At 39.5% G+C, this 23,306-nt stretch overlaps 1 protein-coding gene across 1 annotated transcript in view; it reads right to left on the minus strand.

Annotated features, from left to right (window-relative positions):
* CRYBG3 (crystallin beta-gamma domain containing 3) overlaps positions 1 to 23,306 on the minus strand; it is an 88,644-nt gene that overhangs the window by 26,033 nt on the left and 39,305 nt on the right. The window contains exons 4-12 of the mRNA XM_057415954.1: positions 17,876 to 22,784; positions 16,806 to 16,853; positions 16,501 to 16,616; positions 15,312 to 15,459; positions 8,716 to 8,855; positions 7,283 to 7,397; positions 6,282 to 6,317; positions 5,081 to 5,214; positions 2,838 to 2,961 (exon numbers count right to left, since the gene is read on the minus strand). Coding sequence (XP_057271937.1) covers positions 2,838 to 2,961; positions 5,081 to 5,214; positions 6,282 to 6,317; positions 7,283 to 7,397; positions 8,716 to 8,855; positions 15,312 to 15,459; positions 16,501 to 16,616; positions 16,806 to 16,853; positions 17,876 to 22,784 — 5,770 coding nt within the window. The remainder of the gene's footprint in view (positions 1 to 2,837; positions 2,962 to 5,080; positions 5,215 to 6,281; positions 6,318 to 7,282; positions 7,398 to 8,715; positions 8,856 to 15,311; positions 15,460 to 16,500; positions 16,617 to 16,805; positions 16,854 to 17,875; positions 22,785 to 23,306) is intronic.

Raw genomic sequence — 23,306 nt, forward strand, 5'->3', positions numbered from 1 at the left:
GAAAGTATTTAAAAGATATGTAGATGTGGTGCTTAGGGACATGGTTTAGTGGTGGACTTAGCAGTGTCAGGTTTACAGTTGGAATTGATTATGTTAAAGGTCTTTTCCAACCTAGATGATTCTATGACTGCTCACAGCAGAAATATTGAACACAGACAAAAACTGAAAGCTCCTGCAGTATGCCTCCATGTGTCTACACCTTCACCAGTGGATGGGAAGGGAAGCCTTGCAACAATCCCCTCTGTTGTGTGTGATGTCTAACCTTTCTGATTCGTCAAGAAATTATATTCATGCTCAACTGCAGTCACTGGTATGTGCACAGAAACATGGGTTGGATTTTCCTAGCACTAACAAGGCTCTGGTGGAACCTGTCATGTTGAACATGGTGGCGCAGAAACATCTGAATAGCTTTGCATAGTACTAAGCCACATTAACAGAGCTGGTACTGACACAGGTTAATGAGGCACGTCGTAGCCAGCCTGGCTCTCTGCAGAGCCATTTACATACTTCTGTACCACACTCCCTGCTTTGGGAGCACAGCAGAGAGACATTTGATCCGACTCTGCCTAGAGCTGACTCAGGTACACAGGCTCATTACTTTCAGCTTCATGCCATGTAAGCCAGGCTAAATTGCTTTCAGGTCTGGGCTGGCCTTAAAGCCAACACAGTCAAGGTCATGTGGTGTCATGCCTGAGAAAGAAAGAAAAAAGCCTAGCTAGATATGCCCCCATATGACAGCACACCAGCGAGTACCTATAAAAACCCAGCCCCATTCCTTACCTGAACTGACCATGAATAATGCAACTTGGCCACATTCCCCCAAATCCTTACTCTTCTATAGAAAGTCTTGAGTTCATCTGATTAAAACAGAAGTTCTAGGGAAGAACAATAAAGATCTGATACCTGGGAACACCTCTGTGGAGTCTGAGACCATCACAATCTTTACTGCATTTCTCCTGACAGAATTTGAGGTACTGTACACTACATCCCTAGCAGTGTTCCAGGCCAGGCTGGAGTGAGCCTTGGGTGACATGGTCTATGGTTGCCATCCAATCCCATGGCAGGGGTGTTGGAACTGGATGATCTTAAGGCCCTTTCCAACCCTGACCATTTTGTGACTCTATGATTTGCTGTGCACTGAGGGGCCTTAAAGCACACAGCGCTAGCTTTGGATTTCTGGCCAGATCCTCTTGAAAACAAGAGTTTTGTTACTAAAGTATTTTTAATATCCTGACCTTAAGTATCATGTACAAAGTCATTAAGGGAGCATATGGCAAGCCTGAACACTGACCTATGTACTGCATGTCAGCGAGGCAGTCAATCTGTTGGTCAAGCCAAACAGCAAAATGCCAGCGCCATTAGTAATTTTACTGGCAAATAGCTCATTATCTTTAGTTATGGTACAGTTCAAGGAGAACTATTACTTAGACTGTTATTATCAATAATATTGATATTAACATATCGATGTATATTTATATGCCGATTTAAATGACACATGATGGTATACACGTGTGAATGATACATGGTTTTAGAATGTTAATGACTTGAGATTCTTGACTGTTCTAGGCACAAGTCAAATGCATGCATAGGTCACCCTACTAGGCTGGTGCATAATTCTAAGCTTCTAATTATGTCCTCCGCCAAGAGAAAGACCTAAAAAGATCAATTTAAGTTGTCCAAGTTTCCTATGTATAGCTTGAAAAGAAAGAAAAAGTAAGATTACTCAAGAACTTAACAGGATTCTGCACATTTAAAATGAGGAGTTAGAGAAAACTTGTGCCAGTTTCTCCCAGGAACTCAAAAATAAATTATTTAGGGAAGGACATTTTTCCTCCACTCAGTTTATTCTATCTTCATTTTAAGTTACATGATAGATTTTGATTATGAATACAGCTTTCACTAGGTGCCTTTCACAAAAATCAAAATGGTAAATTGTGAATTTAAGCATGGCCTTTCTGCATTCACAGTAAATCCCCCCTCCAGCCCTTTTTTCATAATGATTGTTGAGACAGTAAGTTTGCTCTAAACGCCTGTCTTCAAACTTCATGAAATTCCTGGCTCGGGAATATCACATCTGCTCAGATGAAGAGATGAGTAATTTGAGTGTAAAAGACTGAATAATCTCAGAGTGAATATAAATATCAGCTGTATTTAAAGCTCTCAGAGGTTCAATTAGAATGAACCCCCCCCACCCCCCAAATCCCCAAACAAACAAGAAAACCCCCAAAAAAGGAAATTATAAAGAAGTTCTAATCAATGTTTCACCATCACTGTAAAAATCTAACTTTGTTTCCTACACTGGACTCCGATACAGTTTTTATTATTTCATCTTTGTCCCCACTAAGCACATTTGAGTAGCAGGGATTTTGTCACCATGATTATTTTTGCTGCCAAAATTTCCTGGCACAAAAATCACAGAGACAGAGTAATGCTGTTCTAAGGCTTGCAACAGCTGCTGTGTTGAAAAGCTATTTTTATTTTAATAAGGAGCTATACTGTACACTTCTGCACATTCAACTTTTAATTAAATTCTGTTCTAGAGATACAAATATCTTGAAGGGCAGAAGTGAGATACACCTGGCAAATCTGGCAGGTAGACAAGGAATTCTGCATGATACCTTTGTATGAATTTTATAAAGGCTTTTTAGAACCTGCTTCTGCTTTGCAATGTACACAGCGCAGTCCAGATTTCATGAAGTAGGAAAAGAATGAGAATGAACTTGGGCAAAAGACAGAACAACTTAAACCCAAGACAGCCATACCATATACAAAGAATAACCATCCTCTTTATGTGTAGAATGGTACAGAATTTGTGTGAAATTCATGGAAGTACTTACAGCCTGAAGGAACCGGAAAGACAGGATACTGTCAGTTCCCCCCCACGAGTGTCTGTCTTCGTAATTTCCCTCCTCCAGCAAGTACTGATGGCCTTTGTAACGCTCCTTATCATAGGCAACCCATCTACGGCAAGCCACACAACAAAAGAAAGAGAAATAACTAAAAGAAAAACAACTGCACACATGGTTTTCTGTAACAAAGGGGAAGAGAACATCCTAAGAACACTGAAATGGGTATCACAGACTCAGCAAACAAAGCAATGCTTGTCTGAAATCACAACAGCACCCATTAAGTGTTCATCATGGATCAAAATCCCACCATGTGATTCTTTCTCCTACAACAGTTTATTTGTACAATGCTTCCCCATGTACCTCCTTCTCTTGGTCAGCCCAGTATTTGCTGCACAGAGGCTGGCCAAAACACTGTAAGCCACCAAATATTTATGATAAAAACCAAACAGATCCTTTCAGTGTATTAATAAATGGTGAGATTCTACCCTTGCTGGAGCTGGCAACAAAATTAATGGTTTCAACAGAAAAAAATGTCATGTGCTAATATTGTTTCTCATTCTAATCTAAACATATATATATATATGAACTGAACATACACAATATATTGTGTATGGAATATGTTTTAGCACTGAGGGAACAAAAGTTTATAAAGTATTTTGATCAAGCGGACAAGGCTCAATGAAAAGAAGATACTTCCACATCACCTTTGAAAACTATTTTGAAAAAGTGGTTCTCCCTCTTTTCTTTCTTGTAAGCATTTCTTTCATTAAAGTTCCCTTGTAAGTATTAGAACTGCCGTACAGATTCTGCTGGCACTGGAATTTGGCAGGCAGGGATTGCTTTACTTTTAGTACCATTTGGTTTACATTAATTCAGCTGTTTAAGTTACCGCAGTATTGAAAATAAAAGCTGCCACAACAGACAGAAGGATGAGTTTTAATAATCTGAGGCTTCCCAGATAGCAAATACATCATGTATTTATGAATAGATTATCTGAACATCCACAGTTAAATTTAGTTTGAATTTAGTGCTTGTAAGATTCTGACAACAGCCTGAAAGGATGTATGTTATCCAACCCTTATACTGAAATCCACTAAGTAAAAAGATTCTGAAAACTATTCTGATGCTAAGCTGCTTGGCAGCAGCAAGCATCCTGCACACTTCAAGGAGTCCTACCCTTCTGAGTCTCGGGAAAAGCTGAAAGAACAATGTGTGGGGTTGGTAGCTTGCTAGAATAGCTGGCAGTAGTTGGCTCTGAGCCTACCTTGTGACCAGATGGTGTTGCGCAGCCGTTTTTTTGCGTGTGTGTGCTGCAGGGCAACACAGAATCAATCTCAGGCCTCAACACAGGAAAATAAGGGTAGATTCTTAATTCCAGATAACACACAACAGGTGGCAAAAGAAAACCATTAAGACAATAAAACAGTTTATAGACTTCAGAGGCATTAAAATGTCAAATTGAAGAGTGACCACACCTACCCAAGGTCCTTTTGGCAGATTAAGTACAGACTATCAGAAGTATAAAGCAATATAAATTAAAGGTCTGTGGGAATACTGTCATTAAGGAACAAAGTGGCCTAATTTATCAGCATCCAAGCAGTAAACACTGACTTCACACCTCACACATTTAGTTTTATCTTCCTATATTCCCTTAGCTAGATAAACCATATCTATATCTGCAGACTTTGTGGCTATCTGAACTAACCCCATCTGAATGGCATCCTGGTGCTCAGGCTGAGGTCCCCAGCACTGCAGGTGGCCAATGAGAAAGGTGTCCAAAAACCAATACTGGTACAGCGTCATACTACCCTATGCATCAAATTTGCAGCCCCAATGTCTCTGGACCTTTTGGCTGTCTCCCTGACCCCTAAAGTGAACGGCACCATGGAACTGAGGCTCACTTCTCCAGCACCATGGGTGTCCCATGTGAGAAAGGTGTGCAAGGAGCAATGTTGGTGCAGTGCCGTACTCATTTTAGCATGCATTTTACAGCCCCAATATCTCTGGACCTGTAGGCTTTGTGGCTCTCTGAACCCTAAACCTAATCTTTATGATACCGTAATACTGAGGCTGTGGAGAAGGGTTTTTATCCAAGGTTGATAACAACAAAAGAAAAATACATTCTTTTAGAAATATTTTACTGTGATTTTAACCATCACTTTGCATTTCTTGGCATTTAATTACGATTTCCCACTTGAAAGTAAGTCAATATAAAAGTGAAGTATACTTACACTCCGCCAATTACACGTATCGATCCGATTTCCTTAAATTCCTCTTCATTGCCAAACAGAGCTGGGACAGAACTGATGTTTTCTGAAAACTCTTTGGACCATCCTCCAAAGTGGGTTTTCTCATATATTATTATCTAGAAAACATGATATCGACAATGCCTTGAGTATGCCCTGAACAGTAATTTGAAGTTTAGGTGCGTGCACTGATACAGGGTGTGGAAGACATCTTTTTCCCCCACTTCCAACAAGCCATCCCTATGAAGAAAATTCAGGGTTGCATTCCTCAGCCCTTTTCATTCTTGAGTGCCCTAGAAGCTGAAAGACACTATTTGGATTTAGATAGGCCTGTCAGGCTATTTGCAGACATTTCCACAGAAGGATACTTATCCACACAATTCTACATACATAAATGTACTCTGCAGCTATACAGCTGTAATTTACCCTGTAATCCTCTGCCTGGACAGCGTTTATTAGCCTTCAGTGAATCCTACACAGTCACAGCTAGACACGCAGAGCTCAATCCTTCAAAAGCAGACAAGAGGTCTTTCTCTGTACTTTGCTGAAATAATTTTGGTGACTGTAGTTAACACCTTCGTAAGGTTGCTCACCTGCTGAGCACACATAGCAGGTATTACAGTATTAATATTTATTGCAGTATTTATTAGAAAAATGCCTCTGTCTTGCATGTATTTGTATCATTAAAAGTTACCTAAAGCACTAGTATTCTTGTGAGACCAAGAAAAAGAATGGAAAAGGAGCAGTAACTCTGGATTAGCTTTCTGCTGCTCAAATCACAAAAGGATCATGGTCCCTCTCATAACTCTTGTATTGGGACTGGGTATAGGAAGGAAGGGTCCTATTCCTGCACCTTCCTGTCCTTCCCCCTCCTTTTTTTTAAAATCTGGTATGTTCAATGGGAAGATCTCTCCTGATCCCCATCCATTAGTGACTGATGTATCAAGTCAGGAAAATTCACCATATTTTGTGTAAGTTTTACAATTCTTCAGCAAATTCACATTCTATTTTGTGAAAACCAGACTACTGCTACTTTTGCAACTCATAAAACACCAGTAAGAAAGCAGGCTTGACACAGCATCTGTGATTTTTAATTCAGCAGCAAACACTGAATACTTAAAATCAAACATCATATACCCAACAAAAAGAAAACAGCTTAAATAAAGGTTTTGTATTTCCAGCTTACCTTGACATTCATTGGCATTTGTACCTTTAGTCCACCCTAAAAAAGAGATGGGGGAAAGGGGGAAATAAATGCATTTATATAAAACTTGAAATTATGCTTTGACATGTATTTTATAGCACTTATAGTACTTTCACAGCACAAAGTCTTTGTAATTATACTCACCGCTTTCAGCGTTGGCTAAATGAAACACTAGCTCAAATGCACTGGTAATTCATAAAGGCCAGGGACACTACAAACCTGCCCTGAAAACAAATCAGTGCATTGACAAGCCTGCAGCGGTGCAAGCAATTTAAAAATATTCCTTTGCTGTCTTAGCAATCTAAAGCAAGTATTTACTGTTTTAAACTAATTCAGATTGACCAAATTTTTAAATTAAAATTTAAAGCTTTCTTGTATATATTTCAATTTCTTAAGAACAGATGGTAGAATACTAAGAAACTATAAACACCAGAAGAGAGAGAAAATACAGGCAGACATATTCACTTCTGTGGTCAAAGAGCAAATGTAACAAATGGATTTCCTCTGGAAATGTTAGTGAATGATGTTCTGGGAGGGAACAAGACACCTACCTCCTATGACTGACTAAAGTTCAGTCTTACTCCTTTGTAGCTTTTAAACTCTCTTTCTGTAGGCTTGCTATGCATATGATAGAATTGTTATACCCTTCCACACCTCTCCCATATTTTATTATCCCTCTGAGTTCTGTATTATTTGATTTCCACTCATCAAGAGCAGTTTCCCAGGAATACAACCTAGTTAATCAGTCATTCTCTCTGACTACATGGTTTTACTTGGGCAGAAAGAGAAGCCCAGCAAGCCTTAGTGACTGCCATGCCAAAACAACACTGCAAATGCACCTTGGCATGAGACAAGTGTTACGTGTGTAAGGATTAACCCTGAAAGGATATTAGAACCCAAGTTGTATTTCAGTCAAAACCTTCAGTGGAGCAACTATAGGAAAAGGAAGGCACACAACTTCTTAGGAATCGTGCACGCCTCACCATTTTTAAGGGACGCAGAGATTTTACATCTGCTGAAGGAATTTCAGATGGTGAATCACATTCTTCCAAGACCTTCATCTCTCCCTTGTAATTAAAGTCTGAGTAAGCAAGCCATCTACAACAAGAAGGACAAAGGACTTATTAATCTCATTAGATAAATTACAAATACAAAGATCTTATTAAAATAAGTTTCCTTTTTGTACTCATAAGAGCTAGATAATGTGTTCTAGATACTGCCAGCACATCAAAGCAAAGCTATATTTAAATACATTGACAACATCAATGCTAAGAAGATCTCAAATACTTTTTCTCACTCCAAGCTAAACATAAATGAAAGACAAGAAAATTACCAATTTGGTCACCTACTTTAAGAAGCCAGTTCGGTACAGTGTGAGTATACAAAACCAATGTCAGTACTAAGGATGAGACGCATCAAATTTTACCTAGGATTGTCACCTTAGGAATTAAAAGGTTTCTAACATCAATCCCACTTAGTTTTTTCAGTTATTAACATATGAGGATTTACAACACTGCTTTGGAAAGCAGGCTATTGCAATTTTGACATTAAGATTTAAAATGCTGAGACTGTTTTAAATCAAAAAGCAAGCTGAATGTAAAAGTTGGGCACATGGTTAAGTCAACCAAATAAGGAAGGGAGGAAAAGGCATTGACCCATATAGAAAATTATTTTCTTAAAACTTAACACACAGCCACAAGCAGTTCAAAGTTATACTAAGTTCTACTGAAACTAAGAATGTTTTTAGTTACTTCACCACCTCAAGCTTCACAAGCATTGCGAGACCGTAGAAAGGAAGGCTTGTCTCATGTGAAAAGCAAACTCAACACTCTCGTACCAGATAATGTCATTCTGAAACCATTTATGAGAAGAGGCACAGAACTCCCAAACTTCAGGAACTGTGAAGCGTTGGCCATTTACCCAGGAAACAGACCATGCTGCTCAATACAGGAAATGCTGGGTTACCAAGGGGCCTGCATCATACTGCATCACCTCTCTCCAGAAAGTCAGGATATGGCTGTAGCTTGAAAAATGCTTGGATGATGTAGTATTAATTTTCTGGTATTCAGCCATAGTGTTATAGCTATAACAGGGTAAGTGACTAGGGAAACAGTATCTATTCACCAATGAACTAAAAGCTAATTATAGCTGAGCTGCTTCTTCTATTTATAAAGCCACTCAAAGATGGAATTACAGAAAACTGCCAGCAACTAGAGTAAAAATGCTTTCAAAAATTTGGTTCCACTCCTAGGAGCCCACACAGCACAATGCTGAAGCACAGAACCGAGAATATATAGCATATGTTAGCTGATTTGTAGCAAGATCCCCCAAATATTGTCTGTATCACCGACTTTCATCCCATGATGTTGCTCTTCTACCTGCTGCCAAAATGCTACTAAGAATCTCCAGTACTCACACTCCCGATTTGACTTTTATATAAGGGTTTTTCTCAACATCCAGTTCTTCTAAATTGGCAACTGCACCCTGTATGCAGATAGGAAGTCCCTCTGTACTACCAGCTGCTAGGCAGAACTCGACCTCTGGAACGCCACAGTCCTGTGGAAAGAAATCAAAGGGTAAGTCTTACCCACACTTGCAGAGCCTGCCCCATTGCAAGGGGAGAATAACCAGTAATGTTTCCTTCTTTTTTCCCATTTTCTCACCCTTCTAATTTAACTCCAGGCTTCACATGATGTACAGGTTTTAGTTTTCTTTTAAGTGAAGACTTGAACTTTTAGAAAAGCTAAGGGAAGCAAATTTGCAGCTCCCATTAACTTTCAAAGAACTGTGCATTTATGCCTGCTGGGCTACTGTCAAAAAGCTCAGTTTAAATACTCTCCAAGTAAAGGATTTGACAATATTCAATGACAGATGAACCATGCACATAATATACCAAGTTTTTTAAAGACAGTGCTTCCATAATACACATACCACATGTATGCATAACTAAAACTTCCTAGAAATGTCTACTACATTCTCACCTCCCTCCCTCGGTGCTAATTAAGTTTTGTATGCATCCAATTATGGTTTCAAGCCATATGAGTTCAATTTTCTGTCATGCTAAATAAATCTACAGGATTTTACACAAAGAAAGAAAAAGATCAGTAACAGAAAATGTTTGTTTTGTTAAGTAGACACTTCAGCAATTTCCCTGTTACTATGGAGTAACCTGTTATCTTAGCAAGGGTTTTCTACTGGCAGATACCGTGCTGGAAAACAACTTGTTGAATGCATGATTTTCTCTAGAATTTGCAGGGATTTTATTGAACTGAACTGATTTAATAAAATTTATATAAAATGCATTACCAACACTTCATTCAAACACATCATGAATCAATGAGGACCTTCTACACGGTCCTGCTTCAGCAGTGTGTTACAGAAAAGTCCTCCTGTTACAGTGAAACGCAGCTCATGTGCTTATAGTTTGCTCTGCTGTAGCTGGAGCCCTTCAGATCTCAGTGATAACTTCAAAGCACCATTCCCCTTACTCTTCCGACACACAGGCCCATTTGCATTAAGCCAAAGGGCTTGGACAACACAGAGAGACCTGCTAAATGTGTCTTGAGGAAGATGCCCCTCACATGTGCATTAGAGAAGAGGGATAAGAAGCTGTCCCTGAGGGTGCACTCAGAGAAACATGTGGTTACTGAACATGTTGAGGACGCAGGCACGGTCCACGACTGAGATCCTACATGGCCTGTGGCTTCTTCCAGACCTTGAAGGGCAGAACACAAGAGCTTGCAGAGAAACCCAACAACAGGGCACAGAAGCTCTTACAGTTAGAGCACCTCATCTCATGACACCACCTTCACGCTCTCCTTTTTCACACAGGTATTGGATGGAGCTTTTGAATGAGGGAGTAACATACCACCTAGAAATACACCTCTTCCTGGTTAGCAAAGTTCTGTCAGTAATTATTTAACTGCCAGCAATAAATATGGCAATTATAATAGATGAACTTCAGGATATTACTTCACTTTCCATGAGACCTGAAGTAACGCTATACTGTTTTGGCAACCCTCCCCTATGCACAACTGTGTTTCCTCTGTATTGTACCTCGCAAACAATGCACATCATTTGTTTTTAGAACAAAAACTGCAATACCAGATTCAGATGAGCAAACCCAGAAAAACAAGGAAAAAAGACTTTCTAGTACAATGCTATTTTATGCAAAGTGCTAAGGAACAACATTCCTCAATTCTAAGTATAATGCTAGACCAGTTTAAAAGAGAAAACCTCTTCGTAGTTTTCACATATTTAACTGTGATTTAATAAGCTACAAAGACATGAAGTTTGTGGTTTTTTCCTAATACCTGATATGCAATATGGCTGAAACCCATGAATCCAAAATAAAGCTTGATAGAGAAAACTAGAAGTTGCACCTATGAGAATTCCACAAGTTATGACTCTAGACTCTTAATGGTTTCAGATAAATTCTGAAGCAAAGTATCTACAAGCCTAGACAAGTACCAAAATAAAGTCTCTGCCTGTGGGCTCAGACAGAATATGAGACAGAGTATGTTTAATTTTAATTCAGTAGGAGGTTGGATTTATTTCTTTTGTTTTGGTTGGTTTGTGGGTTGGGTTTTCCCCCCCTCATTTAAAGTCTGCAGAAAAGCCAGTCTGTGTTCTCAAGTCTGCCCTCCTGACTTGGAAGCTCACAAGGCAGGCTCCACCTTAAGAGATGAGGCATGTAGCAGTTTTCCAAAGGGTAGCTAAAGCACAAGCACTCATATTAAGATCTCTCCTGTTTATCATCATCTCTCTCAAGCCAGATTTTGACAGTCATGAAAAAAAAATACTCGTTTTTCTGGTATTTTTATGTGCACTCGATTAAGACCACAATGTCTTTTCATGACGTGCCACACAGTAAGCTGAGGCTGTCATCAAAAGCCAGTCAAATGTATATTTTTAAAGGTAATAACATGTTTCAGCAAGAAGTACATTAAAAAAAAGTGCTTAGAAAATATAAAGTCACAAATATACATTTGGACTTAAATACTGAGTTCAATTTACATATGTTAATTCACAGACTGCAGAAAAAGGTAAAATTTAGGACTTCTGTATGAGGTGAACACTATGCATCTGCAGATGTACACTTAAGTACTATGTCATTAATTTATATAATTTAAGCATGCGAGCTTTAGCTTGGTAAATATTTGCATGTTCATATTTGTCTGAACATATTTAATAGGCATCATTACTTCCAGAGGCTTCTTTAACTCTCCTAATAAAGCCACCATCTTCGGAAACCAAATGACAACCACACAAATACAATAGCGTTCAGGCTGAGAACTAGATCCTTCAGTCTGAAGCCCTTTCATTTGCAAGGCGTCAAGATTTTGACATAAGATACTCTGATGCAAAACTATTACCACAGTGTTTCAGGTCAGATCCCAAACTGGAAAGCTTTCTCCCTATAACCGCTCTGGCCCTGCCACCCCCATCACCTGCAGTCAAAACTCATATCATATTCATTATCCCACTGACACGTCAGGCAAAAAACAGAATAAAAAGCACAGCAAACAGATTAGCTATCTGGGTTCATTTCCAATGCTAATACAAAACCAGCAGATGCTCAGGTAGGTCGCAGCCTCCAGGCACCACACTCTGTCTTCCTTCACTCTGTGGTACTCTCCTCCTACCTCCCACAGAGTCATCAGCAGTGCCTGTGCTTCCCTGATGGTCTTTTGGGAGCAGAGGTGCTTACAAAAGCATGGGGAATACTCGTGCTAGCTCACAGAGAACAGAAACTTGCAAAACAGTAATACGGAGACCAGCAGAAAAGTTAAGGCTTCCTTGGAAGAGGGTTAAGATGACCCTCAAGACCCGAGTGTGAAATATTACTCTTTGGTGGCATAACATTCTTCTATTGCGAGCAAGAGCTCCATAAGAAGCAACAGACCTAAAGCCTTCAACCCTCTCAAGGTGGTCTTGGCTGTTTATCCTTCTTCTGGATCTAGGGTCACAGCCTTAACAGACTAGCAGGGCTAGATAATTTCATCAGTTAGGTCTTCTCCTTGGACCTGAAAGCTGTGCTGACAGAAATGATCAAAATAGCCTATTTACGAGGCAGCCTTTTATGTCAACACCAGGACAAAGAATGACTGCAGTATGGTTGCTTAAGTTAAATATGAAAACAATGATGACAGAAGAGTCTATTAAAAAACAAGCCTAATTACTTCTGGTATCCACACAACTGCTTTTTAATACAGTCTAGACATTCACCTTACTTTTGATACACAGCTTGCCCCTATGACATGTCAGCTTCTGCAGCATTTCTTTATTTTCAATCTTACTCTGTTGGTCCTCCAGCCTTTTTTACTCACCCATAATTCTTTCTTCCAGTGCTCCTGCTCTGTACCACTCTTGCTACCACCCATCACCACCAAACCAAAATACAAAACACCACAGGGCTGGTAGTAAGATAAAATAATATTAAGGAAATCAATTATTACTATCTTATAAATACCAGCTAGCAAATGATACAATCTGGGTGTCTTCCTATTGCATCTAACAAAGTAGTCCCTGCTTGAATTAATAACCTTCCACCTAGCAAACCACACAAATGAAACACGCCCTTTACGTAACACTGTGAACACTGCCATTACAAAAGAACTTTGCTTAAGGAGAGTCCAACAGGAATCCAGTTATTCCCTGCCTAACTATCTTGCAGACAGCGATTATAAACTGCTGTTTCAGATCTCTTGTCACCTTCCAAAATAGTGGTTTACAAGATTACCCCAGAATGGAAACATCAGCAACTCTTCTCAGCCCTTGGGAAAGTAACATTAAGCACTCTTTTTTGGTCTTCTAGAATCAGGTAGAGAAAGTCATCCATTTCCATAAGACCAATACATGCATTTGCAATAGACCAGAGAACTGACTTGGGTAAACAGACTGTGCTGCAGGAGCTGCACTGAATCCGTGTGTGCAGGCAGATTTCACTAGCCTAGGCTCATGCTGACTTGCCTTAGTAGAGGTTCAGACTCTACTTCAAATAGGTCTTCGCTTTACTAGTTGCACAGTCTGTTCCTTTGGGATCTCCCCCCCTACTTCTCCCAATTCCTTCAAATTAAACACACATGCATACATCTAATGCATATCCACAGTATGTCAAGCCACAAGCTAACCGCAAAGCTGTCTGTGGAGGCTTGAAGCCAAATCAGAGCATAAAGCTACTGGCAGACTGTTTCTCAGCTCACTAGCATCCACCAGTAAAAAGTAAAAATAGTATTAAATGTACTTCCTACAGTTTCTTTAGTAAACATCTGAGATTCTCTTCCTGGCACACCATTTTCTCCTCAAATACTTAGCCAATTTGCAAATCTGCTAATTCAAGGCATCTGAGCAGCTGTTAAACAAGCACCATAAAAAGCCACTTGAAGAATTAGAAGACAGCATGGACACACAGCCAGTATGATCCAAGTAGGCAGGGGAAAAAAAGCCACTGAGCTACTCACCCTATGAAAAAGGGATTGATGGTAAAACATGGGATCCTGCAGATTGCAAGCACATCAGCTGCCTGAAAAATTCACAGCTACTTGTCAGTTAAAAACAATGCCTATGTTTCTCACAAAAAATAGATAAGGTTGCACTTGGCAAACTGCCTTCTAAAAGCAGTTCCACAGCAGCTACTAAAGTACAAGCTAAAAAAAGAGGGATGTTTTCACAAATCAAGGTTTACAGGCCAAAACCCAGCTTAGTGACTTCCACACCCACATTAGCTCCACACAGCCCTATGGACTAACAGTAAAGTCTTCCCAGCCAACCATACCCGACTGAGGTTTAAGTTACGTGAGAAACAGTGTTGATTACTGAACTAGTGTACTGTAACAAAGCTTTCCATCTGTGTTCCATACAAATGAACCCCATACTGGAAGAAAAACAATGCTCAAACCTACTCAAGCTGTATTACAAAGGCTTTTAGCAAGCATGACAAAGCTCACCAGTGCCTTCTCTACGCAAGGGTTTTCTTTGATACCCAAGACACACCCAGTTTCCCTTGGCTTCAGACCATAGTTCCACATGTTATTATGGCATTTCTTTAATTATTTAGCTGCCTTCCACATTATTGATCAATATTCAGATTCCATACTGGTCAAATGCTTTTAATTTGTTTAGCTCAAATAAATGTTAAGTTCATTACTGATGACTTCAGTCACCCTCTTTTGAATTTATTTATGGCTGTAAGAGAATGAAAAAGCATTTCTGTTTGACATTATGCCCCCTACTGATGACAAAAAGGCTATCTCCATTTTAAAATGACCTCTATACCAGCAGAGAACAGAGAAACCCTACTTTTTCTGAAAAACTCTTCACATTGTGATACAATTCACTTGCAGTAAAGGACCATTACCCTGTGAATAACTGGAATGTTATGCTAAACAAGCGCACTAAGTCTTCTTAAATCACAAGATCTGGTAAATATATTCCTCATTCACTGAATAACAATGGATGCATTATAGTTAGTTTCAGGCATTTGATTCCTATCTTTTCAACAAAGTGCTTTTTAAACTTCTGGCTGTACTCAGAGCCAGATGCTGTAGGTGTACCACTTGTCCACACATAAACCCTACCAATGGCACAAAGTTGTAGAGGGAGGAAGTTATTCTGGGAGGCTACACTGTACAAATGGGATTGGAAACTCAACTACTAACTTCTGGAACAGGAGCCAAACACTTCTCTGAGAAACAAAACAAAAATGAATTGATTTCATTTAAATTAATTTAACTGGACAGGTAAATATCTAAGAGGGTTTTAACCTTACTGTGTCAGGTAAAGGTGGTGGCAAATAAAGATAATCCATCTGCTCATTATCTTCAGAAAGAAAGGGAAATTTAGCATAGCAAAATCCCTAGAATTTCTCTTGAAAGTGAAAGAGGTGATTCATAACAAATTTCATTAAGATCAGAAACACAGCATATACACATTGTCCATTGCTAGTAGCATACCAGCATGGCCAACAGAAATTATTTACATATGCAAGTATGTTATTAACGAAGTCTATACCTTTGTTACATGTTTGACTGAACCAACTGTGAGGTTTCCTCGATGATGTTTGACGCCTGGGAGATCCCAAAGGTGATCCAGCACAGCCTCTCCTTCTTCTAGTACATACTTCCGACCCTGGAACTTTGGTTTCTCATAAAAAATCCAACTGTAATAATGATATCATGAACGGAGTTGTTGCAGTTAGGTAAGACTGTTCTTATACAGCACATGTGTTGTGCTGTTCATTAATGAGCTCTTCTTATCAAGCCAACTATCACACCTTTCTTATCCTGTACCTCAGTAGTCACATTCAATTTAGATAAATATGGGGCTTGTACTTCCGTGCTTTCAAAGTAAAACACACAGTTCTCCTCCAGGATGTAGCCTAACCCAACTTAAAACATTAACTGTATAAGAAAAAAAGCTAAACCACAATGTAAACAGAAAGCCTTATTTTACCAGAACAAATATATTAATTGACACATCAAAACATGTCTTGTTCAGGCAGATACTATGCAAGGCACAAAACATTTACATACAATAATGGCATTCAGTATTTCTTAGGACATGAAGTAAATGTATGCAAAGCCAAACAAGGCTGCTTCAAAACTGTATAAATGTGACATGCATTGTTACTATGGCTTATTATCAAAACATTCACTGTAAGCCTCACCAATTAAATTCCAATGCAACTGACATGGTCTCAGACCCAGCTTCCCAAAGCAAACAAAGACACACTTGCAAAATCTACCTTAAAGGTACTTGTATATCCTTTCACACCCACATTCCTCTAAACGCTACATTACAAACAGCAGCTGAGATTGTTCATTTTATGGTTCTTTTGCAACAGCTACTGTATAATAGAACTGAACTCTAAAAGAAACATTTTCTTTGGCATACACATGCTTCTAGCGATGATTATGGCTATACTGTCTTAGCACTTCAGGCAGGAAGTCTAAACTTACTTGTGGTTCTATTAGCAACTTTCTGTTTGAAGCTAGTTCCCAGGAGAAACAATTTACTTTTTTTTTGTACTGCAGCATTTGAAGCCTTGTTTCATGCTTTTTTTTCACTGGTATCAGTCTAATTATAAAGAAAGAAAAAGACACTCTTGCAGATCAGACATGTGTCATAAATAAATGAAAATACATGAGAAACATATACAGTCTTTCAGAAACTCTATTTAAATATGACCTGGATTTCTTACCATCCTCTAATTATCCTAAGTAATGCTCCAATGGGAAAGATCCAGGACGTGGTATCTAGCACATCAGAATGAACTTCTTGTTTACTTTTGTCGCCATAAATATCATAAATAATAATCTGAAACAACATACAATGCATACAAATGAGGGCCCATTGCAACGTGCAGAGTAGACAGTTATTTTCTGCATGGAATAAAACCTATTCAACTTTTTGACCAAGTACATGCACCATTAAAACCCAGAAAACGTGTGACAAATTACTCCATGTATCATATTGATCTATGTGACACAAATTCTGCTTACTTACCTTTCCTGGTCTTGGATTATATTTCAGACTTGCCCTATCAATGAGGCTCTGAAATTAAAAGGACATGGAAAACAATTATTAACATCTACAACAGTAGCACAAAGCATAGACAGATTATTCTGAGTTCACTATTTCTATAAACATATGCAACTGTAGAAACAGTTGCAGAAACATCAGAGCAGAAACAAGAGACTTGTTTCACTGTCATTCAGAGTTGATGTAAAAGAATCAAACAATAAGCAGAAAGTGTAAGTGCCAGAAAGGAAGAACTATTGTAAAAGTTATAACTTCTGGAAACACACTACCATTTCTCAGCAAACAATAAACTGCGTATCTTAACAGTGGCAAAACCAAAAGAGACCTCTAACACAGGCTGAAATATTCTCAACATCATGGAAAGACTTTCTTCAGTTACACAATTTGTCTATGTGGCATTTTCAGTTTCTAAATACTGAAAGAACTGTTCCCATACCCTCATTTGCCATTGCTTTAAATAAGCTATAACTAAATAACTAAATAAAAATGCTCATCTTCGGAAGCAGCTACATTTCTTACTTGCTACCTGAGCTACAATTTGTAGAAGATCACGATAAAACAATCATATAGCCCAGTAGGCAGATATTTATTTGGTTTTTTGGACAATACAGCTCCACTAATCTCAGAAGTGGAACAAAATAACCCTTTTCATTCAAAATTCCATTCAAAATTCCATTTTCTTCAGGTTGAAATGTCCTTAACATGGACAAGTCCGTGTTTTCCTATTATACAGACTTGTTCTTACACGTATTTTCCTGTTGTATATTTTGTTCACATCTTCTGTTTTAAAATTAAGTCAAATTCATCTATCTGCTAAATCAAGTATAGTATGTTTTAAAAAATTATTTTATCAAGAGACTTAAAAAAAAACCAAAACAAAACCCCAAACAACCTCTGATCTTAAACAGCTTAATTACTTTTGTTTATGATAAGAGAATTAACCTTAAAAAGGGAGTAAGCAGAACAGGGAGAGAGCAATTTGGAATCGCGGCCAATCGCTCTGATTATTAATAGTAGGTGACATGACATCTTACCGCTGACAATTCTCCCAATTTTGGCATGGTGTTGTCTTGAGACCAATGAATCTTTGGCAGAAACATATCCTGGAGAAGGCTTCCAAACCTGGTTCCCCTCTCAGAGGAGCAACTGCTGGCAGATTTCAAGTACTGGTAGTACACACTTGGAGGAGGATGCTCCAGAGCAGCATCAGCTTTCTGTGAAACTGGCTTACAAGGTGTTTGACTGGGAGAAGCTGCATCTGGAAACAGTTCTGGCTGCTCTTCAGAGTCAAGCTCTTTTGAGAGAAAAAGCGATTGTTCAGAAAACAAAGATCCATTTTGGTCATTTGAATGAAGGGTTGGTTTTAAATTTCTCCTCCACTGACTGGAAAAACAGTTGTCTTCTCTCTCAACATTAAGTGTATTTTCTTCATATGATGATTCATCCTCCTCCTCATCCTCCACTGCTTCCTCCTCCTCCTCATTACTGAACTGAGAAGTAAACTGTAAGCGCTCAGAAACTGACTGGAGAAGAGAAAGCACAGAAGCGTGGTCAGTGTTATCTTTAGATATCCCACTAGGGTGGCCTTCTGGTGACACGTCTGTGGAAAGCAGATCTTCTTGAGAGCTGTCGTCTTCATATATTGGAGACAAAGAGAAAGGATATACTCTATAGCGCCTGGCCTCCACACTCAGAAATGACTCTGAGCTACGGCTATCTGTTGCTTCATTCAGTTTGTTATCCTTCCCATAAAGGCAGGTTGGCTCATGCTTATTCTTTGCTCTTTCACACATTAAATGACCTATACTATCTGAAGGCAAATCAGAAGAAGAAAGCAAACAAGTTTGCATGTCATCAGTTGAGACAGATTTGTTCTCAGTTTGAAGAGCGCCTTCATAAATGATAGTGAAAGAATTGTTTTCCCACTGCTCAATTAGTGGAGAAAAGGCCAAAAGATCTGTGGATTCTTTAATGCCATCGTCAGAATTCAGACCATTTTCTTGAAGCTGATCATTTCTCTTCATGTCTTCATCTTTCATTTGTATCTGCTTCAGATTCCCATTATTTCGGGCAACAGCCGTGCTGAAGCAGTTTTCCTCTTCATCATCCTCTCCAATTACAGACAATTCAGGTACAATGAACTGCGTATTTAATCCAGCATTAATGTCCGCTATTTCACTTGCCACTTCTGCTAGTTCCTCTTTACTCTCCACTGCCTTTAAATCTTCTAAGGTTGATTTTACTTGTGCAGGTACTTCTGCAGCCTCTCTACTGCAGTGCTCATAAAGACTGTCCTCTGCACTTCTTTCCAGAGACCCCCAGGCATTGCTTCCGTCTTTAGATTCACTCTGCAGGCTGATACATTCTTCATCAGGCATAAAAGATGACAAATTATCATTTATAACTGGCTGCAATGAACACTCCGGCATATTTGTATTACTGGAAGAATCCTTTAACTGCAATGACAAAAGCATCTCTTCAGTCACAGTAGCATCTTTATGTATTAAATGTAAAGATCCATCAGATTTTCTGTTAGTTGCTGATGCTCCAGTTTTGCTACACATCTCTGCTGCAGCCAGATATTCACACTCCCTTCTACTGTCTCTCTCTTTTACTGGTGCCGTAAGATCTGATTCTGGCCTTGCTGAACTTCCAGTGGGTAGAAAACCATTTGCTTGACATGTAAATACATTATTTGGTATCTTTTCACCTCTTTGGGGCCAGTCTATGCCGTTTGCCATATTATTTGGAAGCAAAGGAGGATCTGAGCAATCTGCCTTTTCACAGTTTACAGTTACACTCCATGTTCCCTTCTTTTCTGTTAGTTTCTGTGCTTTTTCAGGTAAATGGATATCCAGGTTTAAAACTGTTGGTGTTTCAGCCTTAGGTTTAGGCTCGACCTTTTCAGAAGGCCTTTTACTTTCACTGCCTTGCTGCTGACTGGATGCCAATTTCTGTATGGCTGAGTTAATGACTTCATCAACTGTTTCTTTTGCTTTTAGTGTTAGTGCGCTGTGCAGGTCAATTTTATCAGGGGTACAAGATAGCATCTTTTCATCTTGATGATTTGTTTCATTTCTTGTAACTGAAGATGAGCCTCCTCTACCGCTCTCATTAAAATGCTTTAATACCTGCACAGTTGACTGGATTTCTTCTGCTTTCAGCTGCACAGTTTCATCTTTCTGATCATGTAGAATATCCGTATTTATTAAACTATCTTGGCTCCCACAAATCTGGCAAATACCAATGGCTTGCTTTGCTATTATTTCTTCTATAGCCAAGTGTAAAACTGAGTCCGCTACTTCCTCAGCTTTTTTAAACAAAACTGCAGTGTCTTGGAATTTAGCATGTTCTTGTCCCTTCACATCAGTATCTTCCCCTACCTCGTCAGAACACAGCTCACTCAACTCTGTAGGTGCAGCAGCTATTTCATTATCCATCACACAAGGGGCTTCTGAGATAGGAGAAGGACAGTAACCAAGTATCACCTGACCTACTGCACTTTTGCACACACTCTCAGTACAGGCTGACTCGGATGCTGTTTCCAAAGACCTCAAAGGCATTGCCTCTGCCAAGACACTTCTGTCTGCCTTTTGCATGCAGAAGGCCTCCTCTACACCATCACTGGTTCTGTGACTGGAAGAATTACTGTTCCCCTGAGCAACGCCCAACCTTTCCATGGCAGAAACAGAAAGGTTGGAGGCTTCTCTGGATCCCAGAGTAGGTGAAGTGGGGCTGGGGACGCAAACGTGCCCCACATCTACTCCTACAGCGGAGCTATCAAGTGTAGCTAGACTAAGCTCAGGTTCCCTGGAACCAGCTGGGCAAAAAGCTCTTGGGTCTCCTGAGCTAAGTGCCACCTTGGTCATTCTGTCCTCTGGAATTATTCTCCTAGGCTTAGCAGCTGGAAAAATACGGCTGTCCTTTTCAGAAGCAGCAGACCATCTAGCAGTCTGGCCATTTGCAGAATGAGTGGCAGGAGAAGGCATTTTTCCTTGGTTGTCAGATGAAGAATCAAGTACTGTGGGTGACAGCCTAAACTTACTACTGTCTGAAAAATTAATACACCTATCTTCAGAAATGGGTGGAGATTCAGAAACAATGTCTACACCAATGTCGCCTTCACAGACAAAAGCAGAATGATTTGTCAAAGGTCTTTCTCCATTTCTCAAGGCAGAATGAGAATCCTCCTGATTTTTTTCTTGCATCTGAGAAATACGAGAGGGAAGTTCAAAGATGCAATCTTTACACTCAGGAGGAACAGGAGCAACCTCAGGCTTACCAATTTTAGAAGTGGCAGCAGCACGATCATGTATCCTGTCAACAGGGATTAAAGAGCAAGGTGCAGGTTTTGCTGTGGTACCTTCTGCAAGTGTAACTAACGGTTTGGCAGGAGTATCTTGAATGCTCTCAAGGGAAACAGGACCGTGGTTGTGGACAGCAACAGAGTTTTCAGAGATGCTCATCTCTGTAGGCTCAAAGGATTTGCTCTTCTCATGTTCAAGATCAGAACAAGAAAGTGTCTCTCTCTCATCTTTCAAACCAACTTCTCTTTTCCCTACAGTTTTATTGTTGAACTTGCAACTCGGACGTAGAGGAGCTGAGTGACAGCCTTCAGTTTCAAAGGAAGACTCGTAAGTTACAGAGAGAGGTGCTGTCAGATCATCGAAGTTAGACTTCATGCTTTCAAACCCATTTATGCATGATGATACATTGGCAAGGTTTTCCGCTACAACTTCAGGTAAAACCTTCATTGTTTCCTCACCCTCAGCTTCTAGACCAGGCAAAAAGGTCTGCTGAGTGGCAGCAGCCTCAGAATTCTGTACACAGGTTAACTGGTGATCGTTTTGTATATGTACCGATTTCCCTAACAGCTCTTCATTACAAGTCCCCCTGTCCACAACGGTATCTTCATCGTTTTTAACAGGTGACACTGAAGTAGTTAGGTTACCTGAAGCTACACATTTTTCTCCTTTGGACTTCATGCTAAGCAAAGTAGGTACTTGTTCACTAAAAGGAACTGTAGCAGTAAAGTTGTGTGGACTTTGCTCTCCTTCTACAGCTGCCACCATTTTCTGTGTATCACTTCTTCTTGGATCACTATTTTTATTTGCACTGCCTGTATGCTGATCCACTCGCTGCTGAAATGCAGTGGTACTGGAATGAAGCCTGTGGACATCCAAGGTTAGCTCCGAGTGAAGATCCATTTGATGATTACAGCAAAATTCTCCCTTACTCACCTGTGGTTCTTCATTAACTGTCTCACTGTCCAATTTGGGTGAATGCAAACAATCATCCTGCACTTCATTTGTGGCCTCCTTATTAGCTGTTTTACTACAATCGTTTTCTTCATCAAAGTTAGAAGGGGCATTTTTGTCTGTCTGAAACACAGCTCCTGCTTCTCGCAGCAGCCCATCCTCTTTGCTGAACAAATCATTTGCAGAACTCGTTTTAAGGGAATTGGTAATCTGGGAAGTGGAACTGGTTAAGATCTCACCGTTTCTACTACTAGATGATAGTAATGAATCTAGTGAATATGTCCTTTTAACATTTGCTGCAGTTAAAGCTGGTGTAGGTTTGAAGTCTATCTCATGAGAAGTTGTGGCTTTTGCAGTTGTTTCATGTTTATTGCTACCCATGCAATGTTGAGCTTTACCAGATTTTTTCCTTCCCATGTTAATTGCAGAAGAATTTACTATGACATCAACTTCGTGACCTTCACCCTCATCTTTTCCATTTTCTTTTATTAAGTGTTCTGATTTCAGAGACACAGTTGTATGGATTTCCCCATTTTCTCTGACCACTGAAGCACCTGTGTTCTCAATACTTTCTTCTCCTTTTTCAGCTGTTTCTGATTGATTCTTCAGTAGCTGCCTAATCCTTGCAGAACCTCGATATGTTGCATAAGTGACTGCAGGTGCTTCTGGCTTCCGCTGCATCTGCCTGTAACGAGGATCATCATTATCAGCACAAGAAAGACTAAATAGCCAGTGGGATAATAAAGGTTGACACAACCTGTAGATGACGTACAAAACTCTTTTCCTCCACAGGTTAGCACAAACTCTGGACTGCACACCACACTGTTTTTCTCCTTTTCCTGCTCTTCTTAAATATGGATTTGTGTGACAAATGATACATATATGCTACCACTTACTGAAAAAGTCAACAGCTTCCAAATGCTGACTTGTCTAGTAGAAGGCAAGCGATGCAGTGAGAAATAAGCACACTTTTGTGAAGATGTTATACCCTATACTAAAGCAGGCCTATTCTTTAAAACTGGGGAAAACCCACCCCTGTATTACTGTTTATTAAAATACTTAAATCAAAACTTAAGATTTTTCCCCAAGCTCTCAATATATTGTTAAGAAAAGGAGGAGGAGAAGGGAAACGTGGATAAAAGAATGTAACAGGTGAAGCTTTCTAAACCACAAGATAGTAAGGAAAGAGAGTGAATGGAGATCGGGT

The sequence above is a fragment of the Pezoporus wallicus genome, unplaced genomic scaffold, assembly GCF_028554395.1.
Source record: "Pezoporus wallicus isolate ANWC-B61680 ecotype Strahan unplaced genomic scaffold, APGP_CSIRO_Pwel_v1 contig_6814, whole genome shotgun sequence".
NCBI lineage: Eukaryota > Metazoa > Chordata > Aves > Psittaciformes > Psittacidae > Pezoporus > Pezoporus wallicus.